The sequence below is a fragment of the Opisthorchis viverrini genome, assembly GCF_000715545.1.
Source record: "Opisthorchis viverrini unplaced genomic scaffold opera_v5_124, whole genome shotgun sequence".
In the NCBI taxonomy this organism is placed as follows: Eukaryota; Metazoa; Platyhelminthes; class Trematoda; order Opisthorchiida; family Opisthorchiidae; genus Opisthorchis; species Opisthorchis viverrini.
In genome coordinates this window covers 278,419-305,887 of record NW_008751781.1, presented here as the reverse complement: position 1 = coordinate 305,887, position 27,469 = coordinate 278,419, and the positions used below count along the sequence as shown (strand labels likewise).

General features: G+C 46.2%; 3 protein-coding genes across 3 annotated transcripts in view; 1 reads left to right on the top strand and 2 right to left on the bottom strand.

The window, feature by feature from the left end:
• T265_06173 (hypothetical protein) overlaps positions 1-17,068 on the bottom strand; it is a gene marked incomplete at both ends in the record, with an annotated part of 28,175 nt that extends 11,107 nt beyond the window's left edge. Inside the window, 7 exons of the mRNA XM_009171374.1 lie at positions 432-622; positions 707-800; positions 2,054-2,313; positions 4,445-4,660; positions 11,336-11,459; positions 13,257-13,619; positions 16,984-17,068. Coding sequence (XP_009169638.1) covers positions 432-622; positions 707-800; positions 2,054-2,313; positions 4,445-4,660; positions 11,336-11,459; positions 13,257-13,619; positions 16,984-17,007 — 1,272 coding nt within the window. The remainder of the gene's footprint in view (positions 1-431; positions 623-706; positions 801-2,053; positions 2,314-4,444; positions 4,661-11,335; positions 11,460-13,256; positions 13,620-16,983) is intronic.
• Positions 17,069-26,613: 9,545 nt separating this feature from the next.
• The window catches only part of T265_06172 (hypothetical protein), a gene marked incomplete at both ends in the record, with an annotated part of 5,934 nt that continues 5,078 nt past the window's right edge, over positions 26,614-27,469 (bottom strand). Inside the window, 2 exons of the mRNA XM_009171373.1 lie at positions 26,614-26,757; positions 27,163-27,439. Coding sequence (XP_009169637.1) covers positions 26,614-26,757; positions 27,163-27,439 — 421 coding nt within the window. The remainder of the gene's footprint in view (positions 26,758-27,162; positions 27,440-27,469) is intronic.
• The window catches only part of T265_06171 (hypothetical protein), a gene marked incomplete at both ends in the record, with an annotated part of 6,968 nt that continues 6,432 nt past the window's right edge, over positions 26,934-27,469 (top strand). The window contains one exon of the mRNA XM_009171372.1: positions 26,934-27,022. Coding sequence (XP_009169636.1) covers positions 26,934-27,022 — 89 coding nt within the window. The remainder of the gene's footprint in view (positions 27,023-27,469) is intronic.

The window sequence follows — 27,469 nt, the reverse complement described above, 5'->3', positions numbered from 1 at the left end:
GTCCACCAAGTACTCAAAGACGAATTCATTGCCGGTTCGTGCATACCAGATATAAATGCAAATAAATGTGAGGTTAATCGTAGTCTGATTTTCCAACTGCTGATTAAGGCACCGACGTTGCAGTCAAGTATGATATCTTTAATCCGCCGACCTTATTCTCAAGGTTTACACCGCATTCACATCTGGCTCTCGACAAGCTGAAGAGACCAAACAAACGAGCAGGTGTTACTTCCAGTCGATTCCATCAGGTGAGCCCTCAAAAGGGGGGCGAAACTATAAAACCACAACCTCACAGGGGTGTAGAGAAATCCATTCCCATGATTGACAGGGCAATCGGAACAGGTTTCGGGGCAACCGCTTGAAATAGCTCATCCTGTTGTTGTACCAAAAGAGGCTAATAGAATCCGTTTGGAAAATTGAAAACCACTGACCTGAAAGACGAGAACTTTCTTGATCTTCCAGATTTCAATTCCCAACCCGAGGAAGACAGAAACGGTGATGACGAAATTCGTGTTGTTATCCAGGACATAGAGTAGCACGATAAAAGATTGAAACACATTGAAGAAAACAGAACGAACGGAAAGGCCTTCGAGAGATTCACGAGTTTTCCAAAATTGAATATCTAAACGGGCAGATGTGGGTTGAATTTATTAGCATGCATTCCATGTCATGGGGCTCAAAGTGCTAAGAAATCATTAGCACTTACCATTTTTGAATGCTAGTAGCTCGAATATACTGTGGACGATTGATACGACGACTGTCAAGGCCAGCAAGTATGGATTCGTTTCGATCAACGCTTTCTGTGGAGGGGAGCAACGTCGAGGCAGTGAATTCGCAAATGTATCACACTACTTCAATTTGTTCAAGTAGCCATAAATTACACTCAAAATAACCGTTGTTGACTTGGTCTACTGCAGCCCGTACGGTCAGAGTAGCCACGTCACGAATCCAAAAAGAAAAAGTGAGGTCTTTGAATAGCATCATAAGGAAGAAATAAAAGCAAACATGCCAGAATCTCACAGCCCTCGTGACGCCCCTGAAAATGAGTGACGTACCACTTAAGGATAATAAAGAATTCTTTCAGTGATAAAGCTACTTGATAAATCGTCCTCTAAGAAAAACAATATAGAAAACTGCCGACTTCAACATCTTGGCCAGGTTACATATTCGTTATTCGGTCTTCGGCTTGACTGGGATTCTCATATTTGTGCCCCGCCTCGTGCCCCGAAATACTCGAAATACCTTTATATTAAATCCATTTCGACAATTCTTCTCAAATATGGAACCACTTCGTGTGTACGCTAATCGATTTTCCCATAATTTTTTGTCTTGTAACGATTGGTGTATTCACTGTTCAATTTCATACACTGATATTCAGATCCAATAATGGGATGCATGTGAGTACTCGTGTGTGAGCAGGGATTCTGACACAACCAGGACGGTTATTGAATTGCCGTTCGATGCGCCTGGAAAACCAGTTTGCCCTTTCAGGCAAACGTGCGTTCAAAGGGCCCGGTCTCCCCGGATGTCTGGATGCCCCCAAAGCAACCTAGGTCGTTATGTTCCCCTTGTCCGACGTGTCCCCACATTACAGGGTTCGAATTGACAGGTAATCATGCTGCTCACCAGGCTGCAGTTTTGTAAAGATAAAAGACAGCTTACAGCCTAAAATCATTTCGCTCCGGATAGAAAAAAGACCAAGAAATGAGCCCGATTTCGCTACGAAATACACCAAACTGAACCGTCTCGACTATACTATTGAGTGGTCTGTCACAAAAAATGCACCGGAAGTGGTTACCTCGTAAAAAACGCTCCCGTTGGTTTGACGTAAGTGAAAACGTACTGTCAGGTTGTTCAAGCTTAGACAGGAACAGTAGGAAATTCAGAGGTGGGCTTGAACCAATGACGTTTAGCCAACTACTCCTGACTACACCAGGATGAGTCCTGTGAAAGAGGTCTATGGGCTCGAAGAAGCTCGTCAATGATAGCAACCACTGTTCTTCTCTGATGTATCAGACCTCCGTGCCTTCTAGATTGGTGAAGACAAACTTACCTTTAGCGTGTCCTGTTCCTCCTCGCTCTCAACCTCACCACCTAGATTTGCATCTCCAAGCAGATTTGTAAACCAGTTCTTTCGAGAAGACTGGGCCGCATACAGCTGCCACTTGAAAAGAGACAACGGAGCTACAGTCAGCGACATTGGCAATAACGGAGTGGTCTCATTGACCGGCTTGTAGTCTTCGTTCAAGTTCCAATAGTCGTTAAAATACAAAACCGGGTAATACTCATTGGTTGGCTCATAGAATTCGATATCTAGGGAAGGAACGTGGATAAGGGGAAATGAATCAGGCTTATCGGGAAACAATGCATTTTCATCGTGTCAAATTAGGGATTAACCCGGCTATTGGTCGGCCAGTCATGGTTCCATCAGTCTAATTGTTCAACTGTGATAGCCTTGTGGTCCAAGACTGGCAGAAATGAGAAGTCTACAAGTTTTCAGCAACTCATGAGTAGTTCCACTTATGGGAAGTTATACTTTAACGACTCTAGAAGGTAAACGATCTTGTACTCGGAATGTGAGACGGATCGTTTGATCAGGGATAATATTATGATCAAGGTTCTTCGTCACGTATGGAAGTTGTGGAAAACGAACGCGTGGATGGATTCGTTACACTTAAAAACGCACCCTTACATACAATAGGAAATCGATCGTTTGGCCTAGCTTAACGTCCCACCACCGTGTGTCAGACTAGTTAAATGAAACATTCGTTCAGCTGGCCCTGAAATGGTGTTGACTGAGGTAAGATAATGATCGTACTACTACTAGCGTAACGGTGATACTACTGATGAGGAGGCATGCGAGTGGTGTGTTGTTCGTGGAATTTCGCTTTGCGTCTCTTGAAAAGGGGAGATCTGTTGCTGAATTTGTGGAGTCGCTTTGTAACATTCGCTTGGATTTGAGCGATGAATGATTGGAGTCAGTGAATATCCAGGAGAGTTCAAAAAGACGCGTTCAGGAGAAGATGAATGTTCAGTTTTTGTAATTAAGATAAATATGAGAGTTTTGTTTCCCCGTCCAATGGTCTGTGACCGGTCAGTTGGCATTTTCTAATAAATAACTCCGCAGCGAAGGCCTTCTTTCTTTCACTAGTAATGCTAACGCCAATCAGCTTTAATAAGCTTATATAGAGAACTTCATTGGTTGGTGTATGGGCAAGCCTTCGGTTTAGTCCAGGCGGACTCACCAGAACTTATCATGACAAATGAACATTCAAACATTTCAAACTATAAATAAGTTTCCAACTGGCAAAAGAGCGAAAAATGGTCCAATACAAATATGTATAAAGGTTTCGTTAGCTATGCCATGGAACAAATAGTGCATATCCAACACAGATACGACAGGCATGGACGAGCAATAATGGCCACAAGATGTGATAAGATTGCTTAAAGTTAAGTGATAAAACTCTTGGACATTTTCCCCGTTATATTCTTACACTTCAGAGCTCTATTTCTTACAACCGTTGACTCAGAACCATAGCTCGTGTGAGCGAGTATCGGCGAATCCGCATGGGGCAATTAGAAAGCAAGTGTTCGGTTGTGCAACAGGAACTTTAGTCGATGAATGTATCCGACACCAGAAACTCTGTTAGTTATGCCATGTAGTGAGCATGCCGAACCTCCGTTCGACGAGGACAGCACCCAATTCAGAGTAAAGAAGTGGCAGAGAGGTGGTCAACCTTTGACCTGATAGAGACATGAAAGAGAGTACGATAAGTCTGGGTGTTTTTGGCTCGATTCGCCATCCAGGGAAGGGTCTGCGTGATAACTACTGTACACAGTTAGAGACTATGCACGATATGGCTGCTAATCAATGTCAGTGGCGTTCTTGCTGTCAGTTTTTAAACCAGATTGTCTGAATGAGTGTCTGTAGGCACCTAGGAATGATTGTAGTTTTCTAGCACCAAGTCCCTTCTCCATCCAATTATATTTCTTACTTAATGATAAGGCTTTTGAAAAAATAATCGCTGTAAGGCAGCGAAGCATCGATGTTGAAAAGTGATTTTGTGCTGTCGATGCTTGAAGATGACCATTTCTTAAGATTTTAATGCGAAGGCAGCAAGTCACAGTGCGGTTTGTTTTTACCTGATTCCGATTCATTCATAAATATCTCAAAAACATCTGCTTGCTGCTCAGATCATGCTTGACCAGATGACAGGCACAGCTGTCTCACTTGAGTGGATGATACACAACAATATGATAAACCAACCAATCACAGTGTAGCTACCGTCACATAATGCCGTGTGGTCTGTGTGAAGGAAGAAAGCTGATTTCAATAACGGACAAGGGGCATCAAAGGAACAAGGGAACAAAGAAATAAAAGAAAAAAATCGGACAGCTAGGTATTCGTCGGCAAGCTTTCACCAGGAAAAGGGCGTGGACTTACAGTAATCGAGTGGCGCTGGAACAGCACCCTTGACCCAAGGAGTCTGATCATCCACCAGGTTAATCGTCAGGTTAGGATGCCAGTGTGTGGTCGCAGGAAGGTAGGTCACATCTGCCGGTGTTGATAAATTGGCAATCAAGTCTGGATGCGTGTCCGTCTGACCGGTTAACAAGTTGACTGTACGGGAGAGACGACGTCGCTTGTACCGCGTGATCACTGGTCAAGTGGAACAAAAAGAAGAAATGCAAAGACGTAACACACTACTCACAAGGTTGCTGAAAACTCGACAGCCCACAACCGGTTCGGCCTTCCTTGGGGCTCATCAGGTGGACGCAGTCCCTGAGTTTCCGTCAACCTTATGTTCTACTTGGAGCCATACTGCATAAAATTAGCGAAATACGCTCAGTTATGTACCAGTTTGGTTTTGACGGGAGACACCTAGAACGCAGTTTAAAAATATCACAAACGAGAGATTCAGTCGGGTTCCAGGTGAGTTTCCAAACCAAATTGGTAATCAAATGAATGTATTTCGACAAGAACGGAAATCAGTAAGTGGTGAATAGGAGCAGGGGAAATCCAAAGTAAACGGCCGAGACAGGCTTGATTGGGTAAACTCGATGGTCTTAAGAGACAGAGCATAGTAGACAATAGGTTATCGATATCGAAAAATAAGTGCAATATGAAAATAGAAAAATGGACTGAATGCACAGATGGTCAACGCCATATCGAGCGTAGTTGAACAGGATTACACAGACTGCCTGCTACTACCCTCATACATAAACCACAGGTACAACCGTGGAAGAACGCGGGAACCCAAGTATTAGTCTCTAAAACTCAGAAGAATAAAATGAATCTGTATCGGTAAGCCCATATGTAATCTAAGATGAACGTCCATGTTTAGACAGCCCTCTCATGGCAGCGAAATTCGTTTCGAGGTAATCTGAGTGAGCGAAGACGAATTTCAACCACACACCCTCACAATATCGTAAGCAGACAGTCTAACAACATATTGATTACGAGCAACGACTCAGGATTAGAAGAGATTAGAAGGCGGTTTGTCGGGTAAAGGTGAAAAATATGAGCATCCAATTGAGTCTTTGAGCCCCTTTTTCCTTCTATCTCTCTCTCACACACGAACATCGATCAGTACAGGATGCTGCGTATGCAGTTTAGGAGAGAGGGTGCTACATCTGTCTGTCACTTTTACTATTTTGGAATCGCTCAACTTTCGACCATTGTCAGCTATGGCACATTGTAGGGGATACTCTGGCGAGTAGTTAAACCGCACTCGTTGTAGCAGCTCTACCATCAACGAACAGGTAACCAAGTAGACCAATACAACGGGCTATTCAGTAGGGAGAAAACCCATCATGACAGCAGTATAGTGAGAGATTGTGAAAAAACGGAGACGTCTCCTTTCATGAGTTAGTAGTTTGGACTACCCAAATAGAGAGATTTCGTTGTGTTCTATGTTCCAGAAGAGAGTTCTCACTCCACTCTGCTACAAGAGTTACAAGAAGGAAGGTTAAGACAGGCGAAATCAAGCACCTACAACCCAGTGAACTTTGGATATACCCACAAAACCCTTTCCGATCCAAGCTACATTGCAAAAGTGATCCCTTGTAGTCACTTACTCAAAAGTTATACATCAATAAACCCGAAGTTGAGTTGTATTCGTAGAACGGAGGGAACTTCAGCAATTTGAACTTCTTAGCAAGTACCATGATGATCTACGGTGTTTCCGTAAGAAATTATGAAAGATCCGATACACTAATGGAGTCGGCCAGTATAAACAGATTTCGTTACGGGGGTTGCGGGATATGTTTGAATTCACATCACTCTCGCTTGAACAGCCATCCACCTGTGCTAGGGGAGAAGCACTAGAATCAAGTTCCGCTTTTATTAGAGCATATCCCATGGCCGTGTCAGAATTTGAACTCCAAGCATCTGACACCGGTGCACCGATGAACGTTGGACGCATCTGAATTTTTACTTCGGGACGGGCGAACGTGTTCACGCGGTGTGACTGGTATGTCATACTCCTCAAACGACGACCTATCGACTGTTCTGGCTGTGGCGATTGATTAACCAGCCTGCCAGGACTTCCTAATCAGGTAGCGCTACATATGCTTGAAGTCCGCTGGACAATGGGATATACAGCGCTCGGTCATTGCCTACATTAATAAACGACAATCGTTAGGTTGCAATCTCTTTTCGATGTCTGGTTGCCTTGCCACCCGAAGGATACTCGATGCCTGATATACTGCCGGGTTGCTCAAGTCTAGACAAGAGTAGTCGAGATGCCCGAGGGCTGAGTGCGAGCCACGGGCCTTCCGGTCAGTAGGTTTGCGCCCGAACCACTGAGCTATTTCCAGAGGTACTCAACAACCGTATTGTCACCTTCCTCCGTACAACCAATCGCTTGTGTCGTCCTGTTTGGAGATATACTGATTTGACTGCATCACCTTGCTAATGAACACCTTAACAATCGCCAGACACAAAACCTGGCAGACTCAGAACTAGTAATCTAGTATACGATTTTCGTACGAATCGATAAGTGTAGCCTGAACTACCTCTGCGCAGTAAGAAAGATAAGGCTCCAGAACCAAAGCAGAAACCGCCAACGGGAAGTAGTAATTAACTCCTTCTATCGCTAGTGATCGTGCTTGACTTTCTACCGTTGAGAATGTTGAACTGTCACGTTGAACAACATGAATCACAACCGATTCTACGTTAGACGGACCGCTGGAACAGAGTCAGAATAGCGAAGCACACGAAACCTGAGAACGTTTGCAACGCCGGAAGGGAGGTGCGCGAAGTGCAACACAAGGTGGTCACGTGACTGTAACGATTCGTTATCTACAACGCTACAACTACTAGGAATGTCATGTGTTGTGCAAGCAACGGACAACATAGCAGTAAGTGTGTTCACTTCGACCCTTGCTGTACTGCATAGTGATTGCCGGAATGATTGCAGGATGGTGTACGTGTTGATTTAGCACTAGTTGCAACCTGAAATACCAAAGCAAGGTGAGCTGATCGATAACGGCAGCGACCAGTAACGAAAGGCCTCCGCCTTCATGACACCTACTGCAGCAAAAAAGACAGTCCACAGACAACGTAGGCCAATAATCGAGTGAAATATACAGGTTTATGAGCAAGCTGGAAAAATCTGGCGGTATTTTTGAGTCCGCGAAAAAGTTACTACTCGAAGACTGTAGCCCAAAAGATACTGCACGATCTGACAACTCGCACCGACCCCTTGTGAGAAAAACGGAACCCAATTTGTTTGATTTGGGTAGCTAGTCACTACTGACGTTGGGGTTCTTTCTATCCAGCTCAATCTGTGGAGAAGTAGGTAAGTGTAGAAATCGGTTGTGGACCAAATCATACAAAAAACCGGCATTCTTGTACAGCCATAATGTCTCGGTCATAATACATCCATCAATTTCTCAGCGTCTTCAAAATCTGATAATTCCCAGTATGAGCAATACATCCGACCCGATGAAGCTGGACAACCTGTGCTCCTCACTTAAGCCTCCATTGTCATCTACAACTCAGTGCGCATTGAGTGATTTAACATAGTACTGCTTCGACGTGATCCTGATGTTGACGGATCGCCGTTTACTGTGACCAGCCAAATAGTGCACGAGTAAACACATGTACATTCACTCCCACGTTACACTCGCCACTTGTCGTATGAGCGACATCCCATTCCGACTAACTACGGTATTCCTTCCTAAATGGCACTTCTTGCAGAAAGATCAATTAAGGAACTCTCCAACTACTCTGATATTCTTCAGCTGCTTAGCTGTCCTACGGAAGATCATGGTGAATTATTGTGGCAGGCCATCCGAACTCAGAGTAATTCGATCCCTATATGTCGGTTGCTGCCGGGTGAACCCATTCACATGCATTCGGCAGCATCAATTTGCTAAGCCTGTTGAGGATTGGTTAGGGCCATTGGTTTGAGCTTTAGCAGATTCTGTTACCATTTTAACCCATTTTAACAGCACCGAACCAAGTTTCCTCCATTGACCCCGGTTGTTGTTTCACTATGAAGCTAGCACGCCCAGCTACATTTCCAAAAGTTGCTCGCACCTGGGCAGGCCGCCGGACGGTGGCAGACAGGCCATGCTGTTGTTCAAAGAAATCGGGCCACTCTCCCACACAAACCACACAGAGGGTTCATTTATCCAAGCCCCTGAGCAGGCTTGCCAGTCTTCAGACAGTTACATTAGTGTACCATAAATAGAGGTTGGGAAACTCACAAAGTCCAACTGAAGTAAGCGTTCAGCTGTAACACCCTTTCGGTGCCTAGCTGTCAGGGCACCCGAAGGAAGCATGAGGACTGATAAACTGCCAGGTTTCCCAACCCTATAGGGGAGCAGCCGAGATGTAGAGGTTGGGTTCGAACCACGAAAATCCCGGTCAATAAGTTCGCAACTCGACCACTGAGCTATCTTGAGCTCATTCCGGTACCTCGACACTTTCTGAAAGCTTTCGATGTGGAAAAATGACCTCAAAAAATTTCCCCTTAAAAATACGCGTTTCAGCAGTATGAATGGTCGGGATCATCTTGACCCATCCACAACCACAACCATATGGTCTCCCAACTTGAACTTGCTAGCGGCTTATAAGACACCCGTTCCCATATTTGTTTCGGAGGATCAACTGTGATGGAATGCATCGGCTACACTGGGGACACCATGAATACTGTCAATTCCAGTGCGCACTAACTACAGAGGTCGACATGAGTGTTCCATGTTGATTTTTTCTGACATAACACAGCCAACAATTACCATACAAATTCAAACAGTAAGATGAACAATCGTGAGCAATCAAAAAGTGTCCAGCAGGTTGAAGCTATAGGTAGGGCTGTCTGACCAGCAGTGCTGACGTGCGGCTGACCGATCGGCACAACCAGGAGAGCTACTGGGTCGTCCTTTAAGGCACCAAGAGGGCCTCATACATCACCCGAATACGAACATTTTAGCTTCTTAGGCACTCTTGGCAGGCACTGATAAAGTGGTGCTAGCTCGGTCATCCCGCACGTCAGCTACTCAGAGTTCGAATCGAGAACGGCTATGAATATATAAGCGAGTTCGCTACGGAGCAATCAAAATGATTGAGAGTGTGAAGACCGTTCGAACGGCCGGTGAGAACTCAGAAGTGATAACATGCCGTAATGGACCATCAGGGATTAGAAAACCGTTGAGTTCAACGCTGCACAATTTGGTCCACTTGACAAAATCAACTACCAGAAGGTAAAAACCTGTGATAAAGATTTGTGATGGTCGGCCGCTGTGGCTCCGAAGGAACTGCGCGGCTGTTTCAGTAATCGAGTTGACGATCACCAAATACCGTTGGGGAAAACAAACCTTATGGGAAACCATGGATCAAACTGTTTAGTTTGTGCGAAACAGATAAGGCGTACTTTTCGAACGATATATGGTCAGCCTCTTCGAATAGCGATTTCCAGCCGAAGGGTCCGGAGAGAATCCTTGCTTGACAACGTAGACATGCAAATAAAGCGATCCATTGTGCATCAACTGCGGGAACTAGAAATGTAAAAAGATGGAAAATAAATTGTGCTCATAACGAAAAGAACCTTACAAAAATATGACGCTTTTCACAAGTAATTTCGTGACAGTATAAACCCTAGTGCTTCGTTCGAGCGCCACCAAGGCACAACTAAAGACCCAAGGCAATGGAAACTCGGAGATGTTCCCAACAAAATTCGGCAACCGGGTAGTCGCAGTAGATGTTCGGCTGTAACGCTCCTATGCAGCTCGAAGGAAGCACGAGGGCTGAAACAAAGCCAGGTCGCCCAAACCTAGACACAAGTCGAGATGCCGATGTTGGGTTCGAATCACACACGGTCAGCAGATTCGCACTCAACACTGAGTTGTCTAAAGGGGTTCGGAGACCAAATGCCCATTCTGAGTTATTGAATGTGCAATGAATTGAGGTAGGAATGAGAATCGTATGAAAGATTCATTGGCCTATATACACCTGGAAGTACTATTACACGCATGAAGCACTTGCGTGTTCGTAGACTTTTATAGAGTACTATTGACGGGACTCAAAAGTCGTCGGATTCTAACGTCGCGAAGTAAGGACATTCAATTGTGGTTTCTTAGATTTAATCAGATTAAGTTTTCCACCAACATCTGCGCAAAACACAAAGTTAGGGGTACTTGTGTCGGACCATTCGAAAATAACTAAACAAGTATACTGAACGGAAGTGGAGCGAACCAGCTAGGAACAATCCGGATAATTTTAGCTTCGTTCTGCTCGTCCCATCACGAAGATACCAGGTTGACCATGAGGAAATTTGTGTGGCAACCTTACTTAGAATCCATGCAGTGCTGTCTCAAACTACCGACAGTAATCCAAGGGCCAATATAGGAGTTGCGAACAAAACAACCTGCTATAATGAACTGATACACTCATCTGTGTACCAGTTTGGCTTCCAAGGGGGACCACCTAAAACGCAGCGGAATCTCTCGTTTACGATGATCTTTTTCAACCGAACATGAAAAACCAAAGTGGCATGGAGATAAAGGGAGTGGTCGAACTTCGTGCAGTTTGGGTTCAAATAGACCGTAAGGTTGAGAAACTGCGCCCACCTGATGAGCCCTAAGAAAGTTGAAGTCGGTCGTGGGTTGTCGAAGAGTTTTCAGCAACCTTATGAGTAGTATCGCACCTCTAAACCTGCTGCACTTTCGACCCATCTAGGTAACATACCGGGGCCGCTGTGGCTCCGAAGGAACTGCGCGGCTGTTTCAGTAATCGAGTTGACGATCACCAAATACCATTGGGGAAAACAAACCTTATGGGAAACCATGGATCAAACTGTTTAGTTTGTGCGAAACAGATAAGGCGTACTTTTCGAACGATATATGGTCAGCCTCTTCGAATAGCGATTTCCAGCCGAAGGGTCCGGAGAGAATCCTTGCTTGACAACGTAGACATGCAAATAAAGCGATCCATTGTGCATCAACTGCGGGAACTAGAAATGTAAAAAGATGGAAAATAAATTGTGCTCATAACGAAAAGAACCTTACAAAAATATGACGCTTTTCACAAGTAATTTCGTGACAGTATAAACCCTAGTGCTTCGTTCGAGCGCCACCAAGGCACAACTAAAGACCCAAGGCAATGGAAACTCGGAGATGTTCCCAACAAAATTCGGCAACCGGGTAGTCGTAGTAGATGTTCAGCTGTAACGCTCCTATGCAGCTCGAAGGAAGCACGAGGGCTGAAACAAAGCCAGGTCGCCCAAACCTAGACACAAGTCGAGATGCCGATGTTGGGTTCGAATCACACACGGTCAGCAGATTCGCACTCAACACTGAGTTATCTAAAGGGGTTTGGAGACCAAATGCCCATTTTGAGTTATTGAACGTGCAATGAATTGAGGTAGGAATGGGAATCGTATGAAAGATTCATTGGCCTATATACACCTGGAAGTACTATTACACGCATGAAGCACTTGCGTGTTCGTAGACTTTTATAGAGTACTATTGACGGGACTCAAAAGTCGTCGGATTCTAACGTCGCGAAGTAAGGACATTCAATTGTGGTTTCTTAGATTTAATCAGATTAAGTTTTCCACCAACATCTGCGCAAAACACAAAGTTAGGGGTACTTGTGTCGGACCATTCGAAAATAACTAAACAAGTATACTGAACGGAAGTGGAGCGAACCAGCTAGGAACAATCCGGATAATTTTAGCTTCGTTCTGCTCGTCCCATCACGAAGATACCAGGTTGACCATGAGGAAATTTGTGTGGCAACCTTATTTAGAATCCATGCAGTGCTGTCTCAAACTACCGACAGTAATCCAAGGGCCAATATAGGAGTTGCGAACAAAACAACCTGCTATAATGAACTGATACACTCATCTGTGTACCAGTTTGGCTTCCAAGGGGGACCACCTAAAACGCAGCGGAATCTCTCGTTTACGATGATCTTTTTCAACCGAACATGAAAAACCAAAGTGGCATGGAGATAAAGGGAGTGGTCGAACTTCGTGCAGTTTGGGTTCAAATAGACCGTAAGGTTGAGAAACTGCGCCCACCTGATGAGCCCTAAGAAAGTTGAAGTCGGTCGTGGGTTGTCGAAGAGTTTTCAGCAACCTTATGAGTAGTATCGCACCTCTAAACCTGCTGCACTTTCGACCCATCTAGGTAACATACCGGCTAGGCGCAACATGACTGACATTATCCATGGCAGAAACGGAGGTCTACCCAATAAACTAAGATACAGAAATAAAATGACCAACAAATTATTCGAGAGATAAATCAGCGAATGATCCATTTTCCTTTGGAGAATCACCACGAAATGGTAGAGATCCCTCACTGAAATCTAGAATACATTTGACTTCTGAAGTCCTCCCACGTTTTTCAACGATTGGGTTCTCTCGATGGCTTCCTTTGCACCCTGTTATCGTGGACCTACACTGGGTAATAAATAATGATAATAATAAAAATAAAAATAATAATAATCGTTCAGCTGTAACACCCTTTCGGTGCCTAGCTGCCATGCCACCCGGAGGAAGCACGAGGGCTGGGATACTGCCAGGTCGCCCAGGCCTAGACAGGGGAAGTCGAGTGGCAGAGGTCGGGTTCGAACCCCGGGCCTTCCGGTCAGTAAGCTCGCGCTCTAGCCACTTGGGCCATCTCCCCCCCCCCCCTACACTGGGTACCAAGAGCCAACTTCTTGAACGCCTTCAGATATCGCAGAGGGAGAATCCAAGATGATAAAAATGATAGTAGACTGCCACAATCCAGTAAGACAATCGTACCTGACCGCAATCGACCACTCCTTCTTTTGTGTAAGATCCATCCCCATGAGGACCCCCAGTCCAGTCACCATATACCAAATCCTGTTTGTGCCAGAACAACGCTTGCGAATCGTTGAAAGCAGTGAAAGTCGGATGTTCGTTCATAAATACATACATTTCCATGGGTGTGCCGCTTTGGAAAATGTTGGTTGATGGGATAGGTTTGTTTGTTGCGCCAGGCTGGTTAGCTGGCTGACGTCGGAACAGATTGAAGACGAAGTAGGTTATCAAAAGACGAAACGTGAAGGCTTTGATCATACCCCATGCATTCCATTGGCCACCAACATCAGGCTGTTGATTGGAGACGTCAGCGCCGGCTGATCCCTGTTGGATAGATGCGGATATTTATTCAAATAGAAGGTAAAGATGAACTGAATCTCCGGTCAAAACGGAGTTTTCGAAACCTCAGTATGGTGAAAACGAAGGTTTGAGAAATGTAGCCAGTAAGTAAGAGCTCTTACGCTTCCGTGCATGGTTAATCCATCCCGACTTACCAGGCTAGGTTAGATACAGATTACCGTGGGAGAACTGAAATGATTTCAGGTATGGTAGAAATGCACCCGAGCCTCAGTGAAACGATACCTAAGTATCACAAATATAACTGAGCTTGAGGGCTGGTCAATGATCTCGAATACCTCCACACAGTCGTTTTGGAATTGTATTCTGCTACAAGAGACCAAAATAGAACCTAGAGCGCTGGAAGCCCTCTTATTGTCGAAGGGAATTGTGAAGTGCGCTCCACTCTCTGTGGCTATATCGATTGAAATACATTTGGGATTCTTCTCGTCCAGCTGCGACACCCTTTCGGTGCCTAGCTACCACGCTACCCCGAACATAGAATGGGGAAAGTCAAAATGCAGAGGTCGCGTTCGAACCACGGACCTTCCGGCGGCCTGAATTATCCCGAGCTCAACGTCACACCTGTACACTACGATACCCAATAACGGTTCGGTCGCTCACGAAGGGCGAAACCAGTCGTGGGCTGTCGGAGTTTTCAGCAACTTTATGAGCAGTGCATTAAGCCCAAGATAATTCGTGTGATAAGGCACGAGCTCGTGACGTAAAACTATCGTGACCCGAATAAGCTATGACAGTTTGATTAGTCCGGTGTCAGCACGAACAGCCTGCTGTTAGTATAGAAGCCCAACATATTTAACTCCAAAGGATATCCGGGAACTCGAGTGATGCCAAAGCTGATCAGCTTGATTCAACCTGTTGCGTACAGCAGCCAACTGAGAAATTACCTTTACAGGTGCATTTACGTTAAATTTTCCAAGGCAGATAGAAATACCCGTTTTCCCTAAAGAGTGAAAGTCCTTTTGCGGTAAGCCCTCGGTATTTCGCCCTTTCCCCACTCTTTACTAAGATATCCTTCCTTACATTCCTTTGGTTGTTAAGCAGTAGTATTTGCAACTGATATATTGCTGTACCTATGTCAAGGAAGGTGAAGAGTATCGAAAGAAAACGAACGATTAGCCTTTGTGTGACAAGGAACTAGCGAAGAGCGGGTGCAGTTGTAGCAAAAAGGAGTCCTAGGACACACTTGCATCGATGGTGAATATCAGTACTGGGCAGTTATTCGGGAACCTAACAAAGTGCCTGACCGAATTTGGGGTTGTATCATTCAGATTGAAAAACGGGTTCCGGAAGTTGGATTCCGCCGGAGAATTTTCAGAGTGAGAAAATACTCGGTTACCAGGCAATAAAAAACAACGACCCAAGAGGACAAAAAAGAGAAAAATTCCATCTGAATCGAAAGGCTTGCAAATGAGACTGATTCACATATTTAGGAGTAGGTTATGGGACAAATCGGCACGACAGATGAAGTGTAGGATGAGAGGCTGGGGAAAGTGAATTATAGAATTATTTTCTTCAGACGATAGTAGCTCAAGCCATTTTCGGGAGCAAATCACTTCTCTGCTATGACTGACCGGTCGCCTAATGAACTGCGGAACGATTGACCGATGGGTAATTTAAAAAATTATCACCAGCTGTCGGTATCTCATCAGAATATTGGGTATCACCCATGGATGATATTGAAACAACGGAAGCCACGCCAAAAGTCATGTAAAAATCCAATTGATAAGAGAACACACAAACATTGCCCTATGTGATCGGTACTCGCAGGTCGAGCGGCAGCACGTCAGATAAGCCTCAGGTGGCGCATATGCGGAGCTTCTACGGCGGTCACGCAACTCACAGTAGCGACTGATAAGTCAACTGTGGGTTTGACGTCTCCCTCATGGGAGTGGCGAAAGGTCACTCCACGAAGAAACTGAATATGGAGCAGTGAGGTCTGAGAAACGTACTTATTTTCATTGGCTTTTGTGAAGAATGAAAATGATTGGTCTGTTTACTAAAACGCACATCCCAACTGTCATGGCACACTTCTGTTCGGCCTCCATTAAATTACTGTGTAAGATATAGCAAAAACATCACTGACAATGATTCTCGTGTACGTCGATAAGCGCGTCTATCGTTAACAAACATGTACTGCTAAATAACAAGAGCATTTACCTCATAACAGGCAACTTCTCGACATGTAATAGTCCACTGAAGAAATGGATCAGGATAGTCGAAAACTTTTTGTGCTAGACTATCCCTCAACTGATACGTTTCTATTAGCCAGAGTCTTATTAATCGACCACAATTCAGTGGCAGGTTGTCATGTCACGAGCACAAATTTCTCGGGCGACTTGCTGAAGGGTTTGAGAACCACTGAGTTGGAACATGCCCTATGATATTGTTGGGAGGACTACCACCAAAGGAACAAATCCATTTAACTAACGATTTGTCTTGTATAATGAAACCTTTGTTTCTGTATTTCAGCCTCTCACTGACATCCTATTGGACTGTTAGCTCTTTTTGTATTCTGGTTCAGTTGAATCCCATACCACGGAACGATCAACTAGTTTGCAGTATAAGTTGCTCGAAGTTGTTTGCCTTCTCCATTTCCGGTGATCTAACGTGTCTGACCGATACATCATCGAAGAGCATATAACAGATATTCATTCAACTAAGCTGAATTTCTGTTGTTTTTGTGGAATTCACTTGTCACTTCGAAGTATACCTATTTTTTATCTCAATCTGGTTTCAACAGGAAACTCAAACAAATCCCAGGTGAATCCCGTTTGGGGTATCCTTCAAAATGCTCCACAAAGGCCGCCTCGTGTTTTAGTTGGTGCGACATTCGACATTGCAGTGCATTTCCTTGAAGGAATACTGTCCACAAATTTGTTGAAAATTCCTCGAAAGCCAACGACCGGTTTCGCTCTTCTTCGGTAGACAGTCCACGAGTTTCCGGTGGCCTTATGTTCGATTTGAACCCGAATTCGCGACTTACGCACGTTTGCATCCCACGTCTATTTCAATGAGAGGCTCAGTTGAAGTTCTCGTAGTCTTCAACCAAACTGGGGGGTAAATGCACGTATTTCATAAATTTCGTACAATTTGGTTCCAAGTGGGACGAAAACGCGGAGACTGCGCCTACCAAATGAACCTGAAGAAGGACAAAACCGGTCATCGTCGTCATCAATCGAAGGGGTTTCAGTAACACTGTAAGTCATGTCTCTTCAAGGATATTCCTATTAATATCATTCGAGCCCTACGTAGCGTAGACGCTCTAATGCTGTAACGAACCATCACACATGATTCAAGCGGCAAATAACATGAGATGAAAATAACTCACCTGGGATTGTACCGAAGTAGACATGACAGAACAGTGAATGGATGGAGGAGTTACTCACGAGTTAGCAAAGCGAAGTCGGAATGGGATCTGAAATGATGATAGAAAAGGAGAGAGAGTCGGGGTGTGTTAAGCAGAGTAAGTGCATTGATAAGGGATTATCAACGGTAAGAAGAGTGGATGAGAATAGGGCACGGAGAGGAGGGTGGATGGCAAAATCGATACCGACGGTCTGTGAGGAAATGTCATCACAGCCCGGTATTCGGCTACAAATGACGAAAGATTCGAGACAAAAAGTAATTGATCCAAGCTGATCGCGTCACTGTAAGGCGAGAAAGCAAGTCAATCAGAGTTAAGGACAGCGAATTCGCGGTTCACAACATAATCATCATTATCGGAACAGCGTGAATAGCGACGAAACGGATCCCGTCATGAAGAAATTCCCCGTGAGGGTTGAGGGTGCCTAGCTGTCATGCTACCCGAAGGAACCGCAAGGGCTGGGATACTGTCAGGTTGCGCAAGCCTAGAAAGGGGAGTCGAGAGGTAGAGGTAGGGATGGGGGTTGTTGAAAAGAGAGGATGGAGACTTATTGCAGAAAAGCTTTGTCCTCGAGGAAAATGAGCCAGAGCGGTAGGCCTATACCCTTCCAGAGTACTCAAGTGAACACACCTGAATATCGGGTTTGAGATTCAGATAGCTTTGCGGTTAAGGTAGGTAGGTGGTTCGAACCCAACCTCAGCATCTCGAAAGCTCCTGTCTAGGTTTGAGCAATCTGGTGGTATCGCAAACCCTGTGCTCCCTTGCGGTGGTACCGTACCTAGACACCGGGTGTTACAGCTCAACTATTGTTATTGCTGCAAGGTGAATAATGTATGAGTTGGTTGAAGGGCGCCGAAGAGATAATGAGTTTGGATGATTTTGGTGCAACTCGGCTTTTAAGAGAGATCTCCCGTGACCCCTCCTGCGCTTGACTGAAAACTTTGAAAGGAATAGTGGCTAACCGATATCACTAAAGTTCGTGCTCTCAATCTCCTCCCGGATAGTCCTATTGAGCAGTTTGAAGTATGGGCAGCTTATAATGCTTGCGATAGGCTAGCATTAGGTCCCTCTCTCAACCATTCTTTACACATTAAAGCTTTAGACATAATCAGATAAACCTTGTGAGTGTACAGAAGCGAGGCACCATCGCCAACACTAATGTTGCGGCCTCTGATGATGAATCCCAAAGCAATGCGGTCTAATCGATGATCCGGGAAAAATATTACCAGCAGGCTTCCCACTGGGGACGGTAAGAAGCACAGTCAGAGTGTACATTTCCAAAGTCGACCTTAGAGGAGGAAATCGGTATCGGTTTCATGGAGGATCTATGTGTTATGGATGAAAATAAGTAGACAATAGATTCGAACAGACGAAGACCGAAGATCTTGAAATCCCAGAAAAACACCGAGACGAATCGAGTAAAAGCGTTCAGCTGTAGCACCTTTTCGATGCCTAGCTGCCCGAAGGAAGCACGAGGGCTGGGATACTGCCAGGTTGCCCAAGCCTAGACAGGGGAAGCCGAGTGGCGGAGGTCGGATTCGAACCACGGACCTTCTGGTCAGTAAATTCTCGCTCTAACCACTTTGGCCATCCCGCCGAATCGACGAATCGAGTTACGAATAATAAACATAGAAATACATGACCACGAACAATATTATTCATAATAGTTATAATAATAAGGATAATAATAACAGTATGAACCCAGCAGGCCTGAATGGAAAATCGACACCAGCCTGCTATCAGCCACTGAAATCCAGCATGAGATATCGATCCTCAAGCGCGACAAGGCATCTGACCCGGTCTGCACCCCGCACTCCTCAAAGGTGACGAGGTCCTGATGAACAGTATGACAACCATACTACAGATTTGGAACGAAAACAGAATACCAGTCAAATGGAGCCCCAAACCGTCATCCAAACTTTCAAAGAAGCGTAAGAACGTTATATGAAAACCGTCGTGGTATCCTTCGCACCTAAAGTGCTCTCTGGCACTATTATGCGCAGGTTAATCCACTATATGGGAAAAAAGATTCGTGAGAACCAGGCTGAGTTTCGCCCTGGCCAAGGATGTATCGTCATATGTTTATCTTGACACAAGTTCTTGAACAACGCCGCTCCTACAGACGTCCCACGTTGGTCATTTTTCTTGATCTGAAAGCTGCTGTTGATTTTGTCGATCGTCGAAAGCTGGCGATATCTGGCGATCAAAGGTGTCCTTTTCAAATTTATATTCCTTATGAAAGTACTGTATGCGGACGCATGTGGGCGCGTATGAGTATACGACAAGCCTTTGTCTGAGTTCACCACCTCCATGGGTATGACCCAAGGCCGCCCTCTCACCTTTCCTCTTCAACTCTGTTATTGATGTGCTGCTTGAAATTTCTCTGCCAGCCTCTGAAATCTTCGGGAATCAGAATGCTCCCGGGACGTTCACTCACATACATTGATTATTCAGCCTATATTGCTTTCCTTGGTTCGAAATGCAGACAATTTCAAGTAACCTAAATGACTCTGCCGCACGGCTTGGCATACGCTTCGTACCTTCAAAGTGCTGCAACAAGACTGGCTTGCATGTAAGCCAATCGACGTGGTAGATAAATTTGTTTGCCTGGGCATACAAGTTCCGGTATGACCCAAGGCCGCCCTCTCACCTTTCCTCTTCAACTCTGTTATTGATGTGCTGCTTGAAATTTCTCTGCCAGCCTCTGAAATCTTCGGGAATCAGAATGCTCCCGGGACGTTCACTCACATACATTGATTATTCAGCCTATATTGCTTTCCTTGGTTCGAAATGCAGACAATTTCAAGTAACCTAAATGACTCTGCCGCACGGCTTGGCATACGCTTCGTACCTTCAAAGTGCTGCAACAAGACTGGCTTGCATGTAAGCCAATCGACGTGGTAGATAAATTTGTTTGCCTGGGCAGTTGTACAAGTTCCGGTGGATTGGCTGGAAATGAGATTATTTCTAGGATCGGGAAGGCCAGGGCAACTTTTGCCAACCTCCGACACTTATGGCACTGACGTGACATGAGATTCACGCCAAGGACAAAGTTTTGCACTGGGACGGAGTCTGACCATCGGTGTCTCCAAATCAGTGGTCAGGTCTGGTGGGGAAAAATCGTTCAGCTGTGGCACCCTTCCGGTGCTAGCTGCCATGGCACTGACGTGACATGAGATTCACGCCAAGGACAAAGTTTTGCACTGGGACGGAGTCTGACCATCGGTGTCTCCAAATCAGTGGTCAGGTCTGGTGGGGAAAAATCGTTCAGCTGTGGCACCCTTCCGGTGCCTAGCTGCCATGCCACCCGAAGGAAGCACGAGGGCTGGGATACTGCCAGGCTGACCAAACCTAGATAGGGGAAGTCGAGATGAAAAGGCCAGGTTCGAATCATCGACCTTCCGTTCAGTAAAGTCGCGCTTTAACCACTTGAGCCATCTCACATTGTAGGCACATCAAGTTGGCAGTGCCGAGGTACGCCAGATGGTCGTAGGAAAAGGGAACTCTCCCGCAACAAATGAATAACTCACGCATCATAGGTTACGCTGGTTAGCACATGCACTCCACATGCCAGAAGATCGCCTGCCTAGCGAAGCTCTTTTCGCTCAGCCCTGTGATGAAATAAAGCGACAAAGAGGTGGACAGTGTATGACCTGGCAACGAAGAATGAAAACTCTAATAGGTAAACTCAGTCGAGTCGACAATTGCCGCCTTCCTGGATGGGGACCCCGGAACTCGACTCACCAACTTTTAGTGGCACTGACAGGAGTGGCGCAATCGCACGGTCAATAAATCTCCCCCACCAAAGCTATCGCCATCAAAGCTATCCAATTCCAGGGGCTTGGCCGTATTTCCCGCACTCTCTCACTTTCCGGTGATCGAAACTGTAGCAGCTGGAACCGATGTACCTGTAGCACACGGTTTATAGCTGATAAATCGATTGGTCGATTGATTGATTGTAATCATCATCATTATTATTGTCAGCTGTAAGAACCGCGTACTCGTCGTACAGTGGTTGTAGCTGCCACAGTTTCGTTCACCGATGATTTGGGTGAGGGGGGAGGTAGCTGCGCATTGCAGGCGCGAGCTGGTAAGTTGGTGCATAAATCCAGCACTGTCAGTGGACTGTCAAGTGGGGGGGTTGGAAAAGGAGCTATGCATTGAAGGCAATAGCTTTGATGCACGAGCGCCATTGAGGGCGCGACTGGGCCATGTCTGACAATGTCTCCAGTCATTGATGTGGCCCGTCTCGGGGTCCCCATCCAGGAAGACGGCGATGACCAGCGCAGCTGAGTTTGCTGGTAAAGGCTTTCACACTTCGCTGCCAAGTCATTGTTTGACCGCCTCTGGCTCTCTTCCACCCTTCAAGTGGTTGTGCGAAAAGAGCCCTTCGAGGAAGATTGATTGTAAAATGATATATAACAATCTTTCCACAAGAAACAAGGTGGTTGGTGCGTTGCATTGATCAGTTTCGAAGGAAGGTGAACATGCTGCGCCACAACGCAAGTGGTACGGTTAACTTTTTGGTTGCTGTAGGAGTTCTTTCATTTCCTCCATAGAGTGGGTTCACATCTATTTTGGTTCACAAGGATCGGCGGTCGTATTAAAAGTAACTTCTAGATTCCGCTTATCCGAGTTTTACATTGAGGATTTTCACGTGTCAAAAATTCCTTGTCTTTTACCCGTTGACAGGACGTTCACGCGCACACTTTGGGTGGTATTCTAGTAGCACAACTTCCTTAGTCAGTGGACCGTGCCTTGCATCCTCATCATCATCAATGACAGCAACATCAGTGTTGGCACTGATGCTTCACTGCCGTACAACCATAAAGTTCGTTTAGTTATATATATGTATATGCGTATATATATATATATAATTGTATTAAAAGCCCTACAGTGAAGAGAAGAGAAAAAGTGCGGGTGAGGGAGGGGACCTAGTGCTGGCCTATGTCAAGCATACTGAGGTGTCTACACCTCCAACCGCTCAATCAGACAATCTGGAGAGAAACTGACAGCACAAACGCCACTGACATCGATTAGCCGCCATTTCTTGCAACGTCTCCAGCCAAGCACAGACGGGGTCACGGGGACCCTATCCTGGAAGTCTCACAACACCAACAACACCCAAACTCTTCGTGATCTCTTTCACGCCTTTTTACCAAGTCATGTGCTGTCCACCTCGCGGTTTGCGCCATCCTGAAGGAAGCACGGAGAACAACACGCGTCTCGGTAGACGGTGTTTTGGCATGCGTAGCACATGACCGAGCCATCGTAGTCGATGATGCTGGATGTTTTCCCGGATTGAGGTGCCTGCAGCACAACCGAATACCCGTTTTCTAATCGCCTCGTTACTGATACGCTGACGCCATCCGAAACCAGCCACGCTTCTGAGCCATCGGTGGTCGAAAACCTGAAGACGCCTCACATCATCTACCCGAAGAGGCCATGTCTCGCACCCACACAACAACACAGCCCTTACTGTAGCCTGGTAAACATGACCCTTAAGATCCAGTGAGATGCCTTGTTGAGGCCACAAGTGACGCAAATTAGCAAACGTGATTCGAGCCTTTGAGATTCCTGCACTGACTACATCAGACACACAACCATGACCTACACAACTGGACCGTGCCTTGACGTTTGAGCATGTGGGCGAATAAGGATGGGTACATGTGACAATGAATAACGAGGGAAAGAAGTACCTGAAAATACTTTACGACCGTGTAGGAAATGTCGTTTGTGAGATATAGCATGCGTGGTCACACAAAGTAGTGATCTGGGTGAACGTGACGCTTCCAGGGTACAGGACCTCAAGTCCTCTAGAACATAAGCGGCCTCCCAACAGCCGTCCAGCAGTTCTAGTTGCCCATTGCATTGTGGATTGTACGGTGTGCTGCTGACGCAGGCAACACCCCTATCTCGAAAAACACTTCTGAGATCGTCCCACGTGAAGCATGTTTCCCGACAGCAGTGGGTAAAAGATGGTAAGCAAAACAGAAAAAAGAGCTCAATCGGGCGAGATACTATGGATGGTGTCACCACATTTGGACAAGTTCGGTTCATTTCAGCTCAATGGTAAGTTGCATCCAGCTGCCACAGTCTCGATAACGGAAAATGAGAGGGTAGGAGATACGACAAAACATTGGGGGCGAGGCCATTCGACTCCCAACCAATCTTCGCTATAAAAATAACTGCGTTTCCGACATCCCTTCGTCCAGATAGGCTCGATACTGCTAAGCTACTGTAACTCATTGAAGTTGATGGACGGGGTAGGTCTGCTTCCGCACGCGTAAGGCTATCGGAAAACGAAGTGATAATCCAGTCCGGTCAATTGCATTATTTGTGCCGCAGAAGGAATGATAATCTGTAATTGAGGCTCTCCATCACTAACTGGTGAGTAACCAATCGATAATAAGCGCTCAGCAGTATCTGACAGCCATACGATTCAGTTGAGTCCATGACTGGCTTTCGGTTGGTGAGATCCAAGCAACTCGGTGTGAGCGGTTGTGCTTAAAGTTCGCATTGGTCAGCACACAACCAAAGAAAAAGCTCCCAATTGTTCGTACACTGAGTATTGCTTCTAAATCTACTGTCCAACTCAGCTTCTCCAAGGTCTAGCTGTCCCGCTTGACTGTTCATATCACCAGACAGGATGACTATATCTGTTGTGACCAAAGCAGTCACAACAGACCTCAGTACAACTCATTCTTTTCATATGCGGAAATACCGTCTGTCGGGGCGTATACTTCAACGAGAACTAAACACCATTCGCTGCATCGACCTGCAGTGATCTTCCTTGAACCATACAACCCTACAGCGAAACTATTTCTGGGAATTCAGCCCGTCATGAAAAAGCACCCAGAGCGTCATCGAAACTGCCTTCGACAAATTCAGAGATACACTTCGTTGAGGCATAAGCAGGGAGAGTAAAAAGGCTGCGATAAACCTCAAGCAAAAACGCTTCTGCTCCGTCGGTGAATAGGACACCCAAGCAGGCATGTCCAGCTGCAGCGGAAATCACCAGGGTTGCACAGCTAGAACATGGAAGAAAGCGAGTGTCCTGTATCCCTGTTTCTGAGAGGCAGAATACATCAATGGAGCGCCTCTGTGATGATTTCTATATTCACAAAAGTTTCAAAAGCATCGAGTGAAAACCACCTGCGCAGCACTCTAGTAGCCGGAGCTTCCAGGGTGCTAGCTGGTACTTGCGTGCACAGGTTGACTCATCATCTGGAGTCATATTTACGAGTACCAAGATGGGTTTTTTCATGATAAGGTTTGTATTGATCATATTTTCACCTTGCAACAAGCGCTGGGACCGCACCACTCCTGACTACCGAAGATAGCCATTTTTCTCGAACGTTAGACTGCTTTTAACATAGCTGATCGTCAAGCTGGGGCAGCATTTGACCATGAAGAGCGTCCTTCTAATTCTTTATTGTTTACAAATGCTCCATAGACCTCCCCCGTGGGCACGTGCGTGTCCCACCCAAACACTCTCCTGAGTTCAGGCGACAGTGTCCACTGTAACTCTTTATCTTCAGGCTCGTGATCGGTATGCTGCTCGGGTTTTCTTGACCTGCCCCAAACACCTGGGGGATCGAAGCAATCCAGGGAGTTTACCCACAAAAACTAAGTAAGCCGATGATATTACACCTGTTGGATCAGACCTTTTGGAAATGGAAACCATTTTTTTGAAAACCACGTAAAACGTCTTCACGGGTCGAAGGGTACTCCATAATTGGAAAGCATAAGTCGTTGCTGCAACCCAAACATCAAACTCCGTTGATGTGGGTGCCGATGCGGCTGAAATTGACATTGTCCTAAGCCGCCGAGTTGATGAATGTCTCTCCGAAAGGTTGTTTATTGATGGTCGCATCTGTGCGGTTCGTTTTGTAGCATATCCTGAACATGCGCTGAAAATCACCACCTGATCATCGTATCCACGAACGTCCCAGCAGAGTTTCTAAGACACTGAGTAGCTCAGTGAGGCAGCCTCACGGCTCAGCGCTTGTTGACGTTGCCAAGGTTATGAATCAGCAAATAGATTCAGCGCTGCTGTGCCTCAATTAGGTAGTCGTTTTGGAGTAAAATCCAGGCACACACAAAGGTGAACGCCTGCTGCAGTTATGCGCTGAGCACAAACCGTTCAGTTACCGACAAGGAGCCTCAATTAAAGATTCTCGTTCTTTCTGCAGTACGCCACTCGATTCTGATCATGCCATTGCGCGAGCTCGGTTATCACTTGGCTTTCCCTCAGCATTGCGCGTTTCAAGGCAGACCAATTCCACCCGTCAACTTCGACGAGTTTCAGTAGCTGAAGAGTACCGAGCTGCTCTACCAGGAAGCTACTGGAAATGCGGATACGAAGATTGCTTGGGGTCGGATGGAAACGAGTTAAAAAAAGCCACGTCCTCAGCTTTCAGAAATACTTGTCCACGCAACTTGATTCGACTAACTGAACACGAGATCAACAGAGCTATTGCTGCCAGAAAGGTCATACCAGGTCAACTAGCGACTGTGACTGCGCACCCAGATCCCTCGAACACCGGATAAGCAGGCCACAAATTTTTGCTGTGGAGGGGAGAAATCACGTCCTCCAAAGGCAAAAGGTCCGTGCGAACCGGACTCTCAGGGGCAAAAAAACCTGCAAATGAAAAGCGGTCCTCAAAACCACCAGGGCAGGAGGTAGACAAGTATGCCACATAGGCCCCTTCGGTGCCTTGGACTCAAACTCGGCGTACCGCTATTAAACCCGCTAACCTCTCTGGTAGCAGACCTCTCAACTCCCCACATTTGGACGCAGCATAGTTCGGAAATTCTTGCCGAATGACTGCATCAGTCTTTTTAGCAAACTTCACGGTATTAAACAACCACCTTGCCTTGAACAGTCGTCCATAATCGTACTTACAGAAACCTGGCTCACACCAGATGTCTGACGCGATCTTGATAGACAACTAATCTAGTTTTCGAGTTGACTCAAAACGCGTGAGGTTTGGTGGGGTTGCTTTATATTTACATGTGGCCAGACTGTCTTCTCCGATACCACTCCTGTACTTTTTTGCGACGCACCATGGATCCAAATCCGGGACCGATTCTCGTCATGGTCTACCGTTGCTCCTCGAGTGCTCCGGAAGATGACCAATTCCGCATACAAACCCTTGAGCAACTCTTCTCCAGCTACCACTTCACATATCTCTTGCTGCTGATTTTAACGCCCCCACAAAGCGTTCAGCCGTAGCGCCCTTCCGGTGCCTAGCTGCCATGCCACCCGAAGGAAGCACGAGGGCTGGGATACTGCCAGGTTGTCCAAGCCTAGACAGGGGAAGTCACCACGAACCTTCCGTTCAGTAAATTCGCGCTCTAACCACTTGGGCCATCTCGCCCCTAACGCCCCCAAGGTATCCCGGATGGGGCTCAAACGCGTCGCGTCTAGTGGACATTTTGCAGCGGTGCTGACCAAAGCCGTTCAACAGAGCGCTTGGATTCAACATTTCATCACACCCACCAGATACCGCACAGGCTAACTACCATCCCTCCTGGAGTGGGTCATCACCAACAAAAGACTTCGTCGATCAGGTGTTAAATAACGCCCCACTAGGACACAGTGCCCACTGTGTGCTGACATTTCATTTCATCCGCTATTGGGCCAGGAATCCCGAACCTCAAACGTGAGTTCGAGACTTCTGCCGTGCAGACTTCTCGGGAATGCACATCTTTCTCGATTAATTCAAGCTGGGACTGGCTTCAGTGGAAGAGTTATAAGGGCCGACGCGTGTGCAATTCGAAAAAACGGCACGCAGTCGGATGGACCTCAAGATACCCAGAAGGATTCGGCGACTTCTGCAAAAAAGTTCTCAACTATTTTTCAAAAAAGTTGAGTACAGGAGATACAGAAGATGAGATGGTTTCGTAAAATGCGGAGACGTTGTAAATCAAAAATCCGCCAACAGAACATACGAAAACAAGTCACCATATTAGAGACCTCGCCAGGAAAAACAAAAAGGTGTTGATGAAGTACGCCAGGGAAATAAGCCAACCGCGTTCTCCTTGAGGGGGAACTCAATAGCGATAACTGAAGCCTAAGAGAACACTATTCAGGTCTTCTTCAACTTCTTCAACTGCTATTGACTTTGTGCTGCCTACTGGGAGCAGCTGTTGCCCTGTGTCACGAAGAGACTGGGCCTTACCGTGGTGTGACGGTTTGCGCACCTCAGCAATCCATTGAGCTATACTGGAGAGTGTCCCGCGACACTCACAGAGTCTCTCACACCGGTCTCCTGGCCCTCCAGGTTGGGGGTTGGAACATGTGGCGACTTGTTCCGTAGAAATGGTAATGCATTCGCATTTCCCCGCCAAACACCGCTGCCTTGCGGTTAGGCTTTTGAGCCAAAGGCTTTGGTTGAGGACCCTAATCGTCCTCCTGTCTAGGTGTGGGCGCCCTGGCAGTATC